At 34.9% G+C, this 12504-nt stretch overlaps 1 protein-coding gene across 1 annotated transcript in view; it reads left to right on the top strand.

Moving 5' to 3' along the window:
* The window catches only part of TMEM26 (transmembrane protein 26), a 45954-nt gene that overhangs the window by 18599 nt on the left and 14851 nt on the right, over positions 1-12504 (top strand). The window contains exons 3-4 of the mRNA XM_049646129.1: positions 3517-3630; positions 5551-5771. Of these exons, the coding sequence (XP_049502086.1) occupies positions 3517-3630; positions 5551-5771 (335 nt within the window). The remainder of the gene's footprint in view (positions 1-3516; positions 3631-5550; positions 5772-12504) is intronic.

Genomic DNA, 12504 nt, shown 5'->3' with positions numbered 1-12504 from the left:
ACCTATTTCATGAAGAGATTCCAAATCTTAAATGATCAATTCTGTGCCTTCGTTTCTGAATCTGGCTAGGTTTACATAGCTGAAAACAACTATGACCGTAACTCTTAAGTCTATTTACGAAGTGGCAAAATTAAAGCAATGAAAAGTTTCTAGTCTTGAAGGTGTTTTAGTCTGGTTTGACCCAAAGGAATATTTTTGAAACTAGTAAGAGTTTTTAAGACATAGCCCATGAAAAAGTGGTTTGTTGGTACCCAGAACATCTACATGACTCACCTATACAACGCGAAATGTAAATAATATTACCATAAAAACAATACAAGTTGCGTTAGGTTGTAGGCATCAAACCAGTTGTTTTTTGCTGTCCAAATGCAGTTGCCACTTAAAGGAAAATTTCATCATTTTGTAATAAGTAGAATTACAAGGATGGAATGGGACTCAGATAGGTTGTAATATCTTAATATGGACTACAAAGCTATTTGCTACTGCAGTGCAGATGACTTTATTTAAATAATATGTCTATGGATTTTTGGTGATAAGGATGTAAAAAAACATATGAAGGTCACCATTTTTAATATACACTGTGCTGTCATGCCTGCAAATAAAGTGGTCAAAATTTGTTTCCTATTGCCTATTTGATTCTCACAAAGCTACTATGCAATGAGGATTTGTTGCTTGGTTCAAAGATTGAATTTTTTATCTTCATTATCTTTTCTTGGAGCCTTAGTTGTACAGAAAAAAATAGTGTGCAAACAGCTGGATTTTTGCTTTTAGAGATATGGCACATGGCCATTTTTCCTAATTATTCTTGTCATTTCACTCATAACACTAGTTGTTTTGGGAGAGACTAGAAAAAAATAGCTTCTTGACATTTCTTTTTACTTTTTCAAGTGGTTTATTTAATGATCGATGCAGTATCCAAAATAATTAAGAAAAATATACTTCTCACAGCGTTAGCATTTGAAAAAAAATAGTTTCTCTAAACCCAAATACGTGAGTGTGGGTATGTGGTGCTGGTTGGTGGTGGTGATGGCAGTGCTGTGTGCATCTGTTTGTGTATGTTTCAAAAGTATGTTAGCCCTGCAGGTGTTTAAAACAAAATCTTCAATCTTTTTTTTTAAACAGTGTGTGAAGTAATCAGTGGCTACCACTACATTTTCAAGTGCCACCCCTTTTCTCTCTTATAAATCTTTTCTCTACCTCAGATTCCCAGCATCTGGATAAAAATCATGCACAGTCCACCTGCAGAAATTTACACACAAAATGAAAGAGTGAGAGGGGGAAAACATTTAGTTTAGGTCTTTGTCAAATTTTTCGTAAACCTAAGTTGACTTTCAAACTGCCACTAAAATGTATATTTTGATGGGTGAACATGATAATTCTTTTGATTGTTACAGTGCTTAACAGGCAAGATTGAATGTAATTGGATTACTGACCTAAGCAAATGATATTTTAGATAAAGAGCCTTCTGGACAAGAAATAAACTCTTAGAATCAACACTTTGGCCAAGATCATACATGTTTTAATGCTGTCGTTGGTTGTTGATTTGTTTTGCAATTGTTCCAGGATTCAAGAAAGGAAACCCAACTATGACTCCATAAATTGTACAGCTCTCAAATACCAACAGCAGTTTTCACAGAACTAGAACAAACAATCCTAAAATTAGTCTGTATCCACCTAAGACCTCAAATAGCCAAAGCAATCTTAAAAAAAGAAAAGCAAAGCTGGAGGCATCACAATTCCAGAGTTCAAGTTGCATTACAAAGTTGTAGTGATCAAGACAGTATGGTACTGGCACAAAAACAGACACATAGATCAGTAGAACAGAATAGAAAGCCCAGAAAAGAACCCACAACTATATGGTCAACTAATCTTTGGCAAGGCAAGAAAGAATATTCAATGGGAAAAAGGCTGTCTCTTCAACAAATGGTGTTGGGAAAACTGGACAGCAACATGCAGAAAAATGAACTTGGACCACTTTCTTACACCACACACAAAAATAAATTCAAAATGGATTAAAGACCTAAATGTGACACCTGAAACCATAAAAATCCTGGAAGAGGACACAGGCACTAACATCTTTGACATTGGCTGTAGCAATTTTTTTCTGGGATTTGTCTCCTGAGGCAAGGGAAACAAAAGCAAAAATAAACTACTGGGACTACATCAAAATAAAAAGCTCAGCACAGTGAAGGAAACAACAAAACTAAAAGGCAACCTATTGAATGGGAGAAGATGTTTGGAAATGACATATCTGAGAAGGGGTTAGTATCCAATATATATATATATATACATATATATATATATATATGTATATATATATAAACAAACTTCTAAAACTCAACACCCAAAAACCAAATAATCCAATTAAAAATGGGCAGAAGTCATGAACAGATATTTCTCCAAAGAAGACATACAGATGGCCAAAAGACACATGAAAAGATGCACATCACCACTTATCATCAGGGAAAAGCAAATCAGAGCTATAATGAGATATCACCTCACACGTGTCAGAATGGCTAAAATCAACAAGAAAGAACAGTGCTGGCAAGGATGTGGAGAAAAACGAACCCTTGTGCACTGTTGGTGGGGCTGCAAACTGGTGCAGCCAATGTGGAAAACAGTATGAAGGTTCCTCAGAAAGTTAAAGCTAGAACTACCTTAGGATCCAGCAATTGTACTCTGAGGTATTTACCCTATTAATACAAAAACACTAATTCAAAGGGATATATTCACCCCTATTTTTATGGCAGCATATTTATAATAGCCCAATTATGGAAGCAGCCCAAGTGTTCATCGATAAATGAATGGATAAAGAAGAGGTGGTATATATATTCAACGGAATATTATTCAGCCATATAAAAGACTGAAATCTTGCCATTTGCAATGACATTGATAAAGCTAGAGAGTATAATGCTAAGTGAAATAAGCCAGTCAGCGAAAGACAAATACCATATAATTTCACTCATATGTGGAATATAAGAAAAAAACAAATGATCAAAGGGGGGGAAAAAGAGAGACAAAACAAACAAACAAAAAAACTGGACAATTATAGAGAACAAACTGATGGTTACCAGAGAGGAGCTGGGGTGGGGGTGGGGGTGAGTTAAATAGGTGATCAGGATTAAGGAGTGCACTTGAGATGAGCACTGGGTGATGTATGAAATTGTTAAATCACTATATTGTACACCTGAAACTAATATAACACTGTATATGTATTAATTGGAATTAAAATTAAAACTTAAAACATTCTACAGCTCTGCACAATGAACTTGGAGCTTCTACATCCTCATAGACTTGTGGGAAAATAAAACATGTATAGTTGAGTCTGTTCTCATATTAATTGAAAAGTGGTTTTCTATCTCAAGACTATAATCTGATTTTTGGAAATGTTTATGCATGCTGTGTAAACTCCACATATCTACTCATAATTGCTTAGATAATTGAAGCCACTTGGAACTCTACCTATTGTGGTTGTTTTTTTTTTTTTTACATATTGCCTTTTTACAAAATTCTTAGCATTGCAGTAGCCAATCTGAAGGGATGTCACAAAATACCAGCAGCAAAGAAAACTTCAATCAAACTTTGATGTCAAGTGAACAAGCCAATGGAGCAGATGATCTCATTAAGACGGTGAGAGCTTTTTCCACTGTATTTTAAAGGATCTGGCAAATCACCTTTTCATTTGGTGAGAATAACATGCTCTACACCTTGCAGCTCATTCTTTCCTAAGGAAATTTGCCAATCATTTAATCGTTTGCTCAGGATTTTGCAAAACAATTGTATTTTTATATTTATTAAACACATTTAACATGCATAATAGTCATATATATCTAATATACCTGTATATTAATAGGTATATTTAACTTGCAGCATTAAGTAACCTATAACACTTAGGTCAGACAATGTATGCACAAAGGGAGATACATATTTTTGGTAAAGGAATGATATAGTTAAAAGATTGGGATCTGTCCTGTATATATTTTAGGAGTTTACATTAATAAAATAGGGAAGATTTTCAGCCAAAATAGAATTACTTCTTTGTTCTTCACATGCCTGATATTTGTCAAACTAACCATGGCCTATTAGGAAATGATATATGGGAGAGACCCGAGGCCCAGGCCAGTACCAATGAGCCATGGTTTCAATAATAAGATAGATTATTGATTCTAAGAGATTTAATTCAGTCTAATTCATGGATTCTAAATCAAGCTCCCGTCACAGCTGACTGGCATCACTTTGAAAAAATCACTTAATCTCTCTGTATCTCAGTTTTTCATCTGACAGTTGAAAGTATTAATAACTACCCCACTAGTATGCTTCCTATAAGAATTAAGTAGGATGTATGGGGCACTTGGGTGGCTCAGTCGGTTAAGTGTCTGACTTTGGCTCAGGTCATGATCTCGCGGTTCATGAGTTCAAGCCCTGCGTCAGGCTCTGTGCTGCCAGCTCAGAGCCTGGAGCGTGCTTCAGATTCTGTGTCTCCCTCTCTCTTTGCCCCTCTCCCACTCACACTCTGTCTCTGTCTCTCTCTCAAAAATAAATAAACATAAAAAAAAAGAATTGAGTAAGATGTATATGAAGTCTCATAGAAGAAATATGAAATAGTGTGTAAAGGCAAGATCACTGATCTTCATGTGTGGCTTCAATCAGGTTAGCATCCTGCCTTGTCTTATCCTGCCTTTACCTGTACATCAGTAAGTAATTGAGAGGAGTAAATAGATTTGCACAAACATAGTCAAGTTACTTGTATAAATCAGAATCAACTATCCAATCCACTGGAGACCAACATTACTGTAGTCTTTAAAAGATTATAGCCTCTGAGGGCCAGTAATATATTTTAAAACTGATTTAGAAGTTAAACGGGCAAGAGATATCATTCAGAAAACAAGAAAGGGGTGTAAATTTTTCTGAGAGTCCAAGATTAAAGGCAGAATAAAATTTGGTTGCTAGTTTATAGATTTTTCAATTATGTTAAATGTTCAAAATAAAAATAGTAACTATAGTTAGTCTCTTTCTTTACATTTACGTAATTAATAAACATTATTATACATTCTCTCATTTGATGTAGCAGTGTTTTAGAGCAATAAAAAACAAGGGATTTGTACCATGTTAAAATATTCCCAGATTACTAAATTCAGACTTGAAATCTCTGAAAGAAAAATACAAGGATTTTTTTGTGATTTTAATTTGGTATTTAAAAAGTTTTGCTATGTGTTGTGTCATACTTTGTTACAGAGAAAGTAAAATGAGAAGTGATCTTTAAAACGTCATCAGATTGGCTCTTTAAATACCAAATGCTACAATCCTACTAGCAAGTGTGAGGTTTAAATTACTTCTTATAAGGCTGCCCCATTTTAAGAACCATCTTAGCTTTTTTTCTCCAGAGTCTTCAGTTGAAAGGAGCTTTATTTTCTTTAGTAGGTGAAGAATCATTTTTATGAAAATGACCTTCCACAAAAACTGTGGATTGAAAGCCATGGTGAAGATGGCATCACTTTCCGAGGTGGCAGCTCATGGTCCTTCTCTCTGTATGACATTTCTGTTACACAGGCCAAAGTTTTTGTGAATAACTTATCTACAGTATGTGAAAAAGTTTGGACTTTGGGACTCCATCAGACATTCTTGCTAATGCTCATAATTGGAAGATGGCTTCTACCCATTGGAGGCGGGATCACTAGGGACCAACTCTCTCAACTTCTCCTTATGTTTGTGGGAACAGCTGCTGACATACTGGAATTCACAAGTGAGACCCTGGAGGAACAAAATGTGAGGTAAGTAAGCCTGCAAGGTCAGGCCCTCATACGTGTCTATTCTTTTATTTACAGAAGAAATATAAGGATTTCCAGTCTATCATATGACCGGTGATACAATCATAGAATTTCCTGATGTTCAGGTTTAGGTACGAGCCCAGTTTATATATACGTGAACTTCCTGCTAAGGAAAATGGGCAAATAATATTTCCTTTGGGTGAGAACAGAAAGGCTCTACATGGCTGCATGACCATAGCTAACCTATGGGGCTGTGGTGATCAGAAAACCTAGAGGTAGAGTCACCATCCATAGCTCCTCTCTCATATTCTCAAATGTCCAGGAATGCCCCCAATCATAAAATTCTCTTCTAGAGCAGAGCATAGCTACCGTTCCAGGAAATCACCTAGAAAAGACATAAGGAAATCTCTCCTCTACCCAGGTGAGAATTTATATTCCCTCGTGTGAGTGGAGAATGGGGCAAATTAGGTTGGGTTTTTTTTTTTTTTTTTGGTTTTTTTTTTTTTACTAAATTTTATTTTTAGTCAGTTTTGTTCAAAGTGCCCAAAGGCTTTCTGGTGGAGATGCCTATAAATTAAAACTTATTGAGTTGGTACTTTTATTTTTGCCACAAGCAAATAAACTCAGAATCCATGATCACATCTGTTTATGGAACTACTTTCTTACCTTTAGGGATTTAAGTCTGAGTGCCTGTATGTACTTTCAGCTTGGGTTGTTTTGCACTGTGCTATAAAAATAAATTGCAATGAAGCTGGCTTTTAATGCTACACTTTACTTTATGCTGTGTTTCTCAAATAACAAAACATAAAGCTGAGCAAAATGCACTAACTTACTGAGTAAACTTAATATCCCAATTATAGCACAAAGTATATCTGTAACCATAGGTTACCTGTATATAATCATTTCCTATTCCATTTGTACTGATTTTTCTTATACTTTATTAAGTACACATAGAATTTTAACAAGAATTCAATTTAAATTGATCCATTGTCCTCAAAATGTTGATTTCAGTTTTGTATCTTTAATACCTTACATTTAGCCAGTGCTTTACATTGTATAACAAATTTTCAGATACTTTAGGACACCTATGACACAATGGGATTACAAGAAAAACATGAAAAAATCATGACCAAGCACATAAAAACAATAAGTAACTATATAGGCACAGTGACAGGGCCATAAAAATAAAAATATGACTAGCCAAACTGTATAGAAATAAACACATACATGCTAAATATCTAGGGAGATGGGAGGGATATAGGGTAGGAAATGGAGTATTCAGGAGGAATATGTTTTGTAGGGCTGATAATAAAAATGCGAGAAATGGGCACCTGGGTGGCTCAGTCAGTTAAGTGTCTGAATCTTATTTTGGCTCAAGTCATGATCTCATGGGTTTGTGAGACCAAGCCCTGCATCTGGCTCCACGCTATCAGTCTGGAGCCTGCTTGGGGTTCTCTCTCTCCCCCTCTCTCTGTCCCTCTTCTGCTTGCATGTGTGCTCTCTCTCTCAAAATAAAGAAATAAATATTTTTTAAATAAAATAAAAACATAAGAAATGACTAACTCGGCTATCTTAATGGTCTGTTTATTAGGTCCATCCAGAAATGACACCAAGGTGCATTTAACAGATCAGTGTTTGCCAATAGATGTTAAATATTCAATAGGTTAGTCATTAAAATCTTAATTCCCCCAAAAAACTTTGAAAATCATGAGGTACTCATTCATTCATCAACTGTAGATTGATTATCTAGTGTGTACCAGGCAATGTGCTAGGTGGATACTGAAGAGCAAATGGTGAGTAAGTAGTGAGAGAAATCCTGGACACACAGTCGTATCCCAATCCAGGTAATTTCAATTCAGCAAATTCTCCTGCCACCTACAAATTAATGTGAACATTTCAAAAACCTTTTTTTTTTCTTATTTTAAACTTGTATTATGTCATGAGAAGGGATCAAATAAAGTATGCCCTGGTTATTGTTTTAAATTTTTAATTTTTTTAATGTTTATTTATTTTTGACAGAGAGACAGAGCATGAGCAGGGGAGGGCAGAGAGAGAGAGGGAGACACAGAATCTGAAGCAGGCTCCAGGCTCTGAGCTGTCAGCACAGAGCCCGACATGGGGCTTCAACTCACAGATCACAGGATCATGACCTGAGCCGAAGTCAGACACAACGGACTGAGCCACCCAGGCACCCCTGTTTTAAAATTTCTTTTAGGTTTCATGGTTTCAGACTGAAGTTTTTATTTATTTACTTTTTAAAATGTTTATTTATTTTGAAAGAGAGAGAGAGAGTACATGAACAAGAGAAGGGCAGAGAGAGAGGGAGGGAGAGAATTCTAAGCAGGCTCTGCACTGGGCTCCATCCCATAAACTGTGAGATCATGACCTGAGCCGCAATCAAGAGTTGGATGCTTAACCGACTGAACCATCCAAGCTCTTCTCGTTTTATTTTTGATATAACTACATGGTGTCAGTGACCTTCTGTAGTCTCCTCCCACACGACTCCATCACTACTCAGACTCAGAAAGAATTTAGAATTTTTTCTCCCTCTTAAAACCCACCTTCTGAGTTTTGATTTTGTCACCAGTATCTTCTGTACTGCAAGGGTAGACACTGCAAATGTCTATCTCTTCAGAGGAGAGACTTAAACCCCTCCCACTGGGGTATAGCCTTCCCCTTTGACCTTAAAAAAGACAATCATGAAAAATAAATTTAATGTGTTTGTGAAAGATGTTCACGTGCAATGGTAAAGGAGGCTACTTCATTATAACCCACTTAGCATTACCTATTTTTATAACATTTTATTTTCTATTTTTATTTAATTCCATAATTTGGACTGACAGATTTAGGAGAAAACCTTCAATAATGTGTACACCACGATGATATCTAGCTCTTTTTCCTGCATCCTGGCTAAATATCTCAAATTCAGTTTTTTAAACTTAAATCAATTTCTTTCTGTATGCTCACTTTAAGTTAATTTGCCTAATAGTTATGAATTTACATGGACTTGTGAGATGCTGCAAATTTTTCTTAAGAGCTTAACTTTACACACCATAAAATTCAACTATTCTAATTCTGTGGTTCGATATTTAGTAAATTTATTAATGTGTAACCATAATCAGAATCTAGATTCCTTATAGCTGTTTGGAGTCAATTCTCACTCATTCCTACAGCGAACCCTAGGCAACCTCTTATATGCTTTCTTTCTGCACAGTGTCCTTTTCTAGAAATTTCATGTAAAAGATATCATAAAATATGTAGTGTTTTGTGTGTAGCTTTTTCACCTAGAATGTTTCTAGGGTTCATTCACACTGTTTCATGTATTGGTAGTTACCCGCTTTTTAATTGCTAAATAGTATTCCATGCATATACCACATTTTATTTATTCATTTAATAGTTGATATATGTGTGTACTGCTATTATCTTGCTATTAAGAATGAGATGGCTATGAACATACACTAAAGTCCTTTGTATAGATCTTTTTTTATTTCTCTTGGGTATATACCTAGGAGTAGAATGACTGGGTTTATGTTAAGTACATGTTTAATTGTTTAAGAAACTACCAAACTGTTTTCTAAAGTGGCTGTATATTTTTATATTCCATTTCTTCTCATTTTCACCATTTTTTCAGTATTTTGATTATAAACATTCTGTTATGTTCTTGTGGTATCATATTACAGGGTTTTATTTATTTACTTTTTAGTTTCATTTTTAAATATAATTTATTGTCAAGTTAGCTAACATGCAGTGTATACAGTGTGCTCTTGGCTTTGGGAGTAGATTTCCATGATTCATCACTTACATGAAGCACCCAGTGCTCATCCCAACAAGTGCCTTCCTCAATGCCCATCACCCATTTTCTTCACCCCTTCCATCCTCAGTTTGTTGTCTGTATTTAAAGGTCTCTTATGGTTTGCCTCCCTCTCTGTTTGTAACTATTTTTTTTCCTTCCCCCACAGTGCTCTGCTAAGTTTCTCAACTTCCACATATGAGTGAAAACATATGATATCTGTCTTTCTCTGACTTATTTCACTTAGGATAATACCCTCCAGTTCCATCCATGTCATTGCAAATGGCAAGATTTCATTTTTTCATTGCCAAGTAGTATTGCATTTTATAAATATCCCACTTATTATTTATCCGTTCACCAGTTGATGGACATTTGGGCTCTTCCCATAATTTTGCTATTGTTGATAGTGCTGCTATAAATATTCAGGTACATGTTCTCCCATGAATCAGCACTCCTATATTCTTTGGATAAATTCCTAGTAGTGCTATTGCTGGGTTGAAGGGCAGTTGTATCTTTAATTTTTTGAGGAACTTCCATACTGTTTTCCAGAGTGGCTGCACCAGTTTGCATTCCCACCAACAGTGCAAAAGAGTTCCCCTTTCTCCATCCCCACCAACATCTGTTCTTTCCTGAATTGGTAATTTTAGCCACTCTGGCCAGTGTGAGGTGGTATCTCAATGTAGTTTTGATTTGTATTTCCCCGATGATGAGCCAATGTTGAGCATCTGGATGTCTTCTTTGGAAAGTGTCTATTCATGCCTTTTGCTCATTTCTTCATTGGATTATTGGTTTTTTGGGTGTTGAGTTTCGTAAGTGCTTTATAGATTTTGGATACTAACCCTCTACCCAATATGTTATTTGCAAATATCTTCTTCCATTCCGTTGGTTGTCTTTTAGTTTTGTTGATTGTTTCTTTTGCTGTGCAGAAGCTTCTTATCTTGATGAGGTCCCAATAGTTAATTTTTAATTTTGTTTCTCTTGCCTTCAGAGACGTGTCAACTAAGAATTTGCTATGCCTGAGGTAAAAGAGGTTGTTGCCTGTTTTCTCTTCTAGGATTTTGATGCTTTCCTGTCTCACATTTAGACCTTTCATCCATTTTGAATTTATTTTTGTGTATGGTCTAATAAAGTGGTCCAGTTTCATTCTTCTGCATGTTGCTGTCCAGTTCTCCTGGCACCATTTGCTAGAGACTGTGTTTTTTTTTCCATTGTATACTCTTTCCTGCTTTGTTGAAGATTAGTTGGTCATACCTTTGTGGGTCCATTTCTTGTTCTCTATTTTACTCCACTATTCTATGTGTCTGTTTTTGTGCCAATACCATACTGTCTTTATGATTACAGTCTGTACTGGAGTACAGGCTAAAGTCCAGGATTGTGATGCCTCCAGCTTTGATTTTCTTTTTCAACATTACTTTGGCTATTTAGAGTCTTTTGTGGTTCCATACAACATGTTGTAGGTTTCTAAAATTTATTTATTTATTTATTTATTTATTTATTTATTTATTTATTTAGAGAGCAGGGGCAGGGCAGAGAGAAAGGGAGAGAGAGAACCCCAAGCAGGCTCCACACTGACAGCATGGAGGGCGCCATCTCACATACCATGAGATTGTAACCTGAGCTGAAATCAAGATTCAGAGGGTTAACAGACTGACCCACCAGATGCCCCCATATTATAGTTTTAATTTCTGTTTCCCTAATGACTAAACATGTTGAGCATCTGTCTATGTGCTAATTAGCTAATCCTATATTTTCCTTCAGTGAAGTGTCTGTTCAAATTTTCATCCATTTTTTGTTCAATTGATTTTTTATTGTTGATTTGTAAGAGTTCTTTATATTATTTATATTTGGACACAAGTTCTTCTTTAGGTACATAAATGTAATTTCCCCCCCTCCCCGCAAGTATACAGCTTTCTTTCATTTTTTGTCATTCAAAGACTATTTTTAAAAATTTTGATAATGTATCATATCAATTTTTTTATTTTAAGTAGTGCTTTGGGTGCCATATCTAGGAAATATTTTCCTCATCAAAACTGGAACTATTTCCATGTATAATAATCGGACTTAACTTTTTTGTGGTGTAATATAAGGATCTAAGTTTGTGTTCTGTCTTTTTTTGTTGTTGTCATTTTTTTGTTGTCATTATTTTGTCCTAGCTGAGACCAATTATGTCAGCACCATTTGTGGAAAAGTCTTTCCCTACTAAATTGCCTTGATATCTTTGTCAAAAATCAACTGACCACATCTGTAAGAGTTTTCTTATATTTTCTATTGTGTTCTATTGCTCTATATTATCTATCCTTATGCCAATAACATACTATTGTGATACTGCAATTTTATGATAAGTTTGAAACTTGATGCTATAAGTCTTCTAACATTGTCCTTTTATAAAAAGTTTTTGGGTATTCTAGGTCCTCTGTATTTCCATTTAAGTTTGATGATCAGTTTGTAAAATTTTATAAAGTAATCCGGCTGCAGTCTTGGTAAGGATTGTATTAAATCTAAGCATCAATTTGTGAAGAAAGGACATCTTAATATTAAGTCTTTTAATATGTAAACATGAATCATCTCATCATTTACTTAGATGTTCCTTAACTTTTCTTATCAATGTTTTGAAGTTTTCGATATATGGGTCTTATTATGCTTTTCCTTAAGCTTATTCTTAAGTATTTTATTCTTTTTGACAAAATTATTAATTTCTTAATTTTTTTTTAAATTTCTTAATTTCTTAATATGTAATATTGCTACTACATAAAAATACAATTGACTTTTTTTATTATGATCTTGTACCCAGCAACCATGCTGAACTTGTTTATTAGTTTTGTAAATTCCTTAGGATTTTCTACATGTAAGTTAATGCCATTTGTAATTAAGATAGTTTTCATTCTTTCTAATCTGCATGACATTAATTTCTTTTTCTTGCTTTATTGCAGTGGCTAGAATTTCTAG

Source organism: Panthera uncia, chromosome D2 (genome assembly GCF_023721935.1).
Source record: "Panthera uncia isolate 11264 chromosome D2, Puncia_PCG_1.0, whole genome shotgun sequence".
In the NCBI taxonomy this organism is placed as follows: Eukaryota; Metazoa; Chordata; class Mammalia; order Carnivora; family Felidae; genus Panthera; species Panthera uncia.
This window is presented reverse-complemented; position numbering and strand designations above follow the sequence as displayed.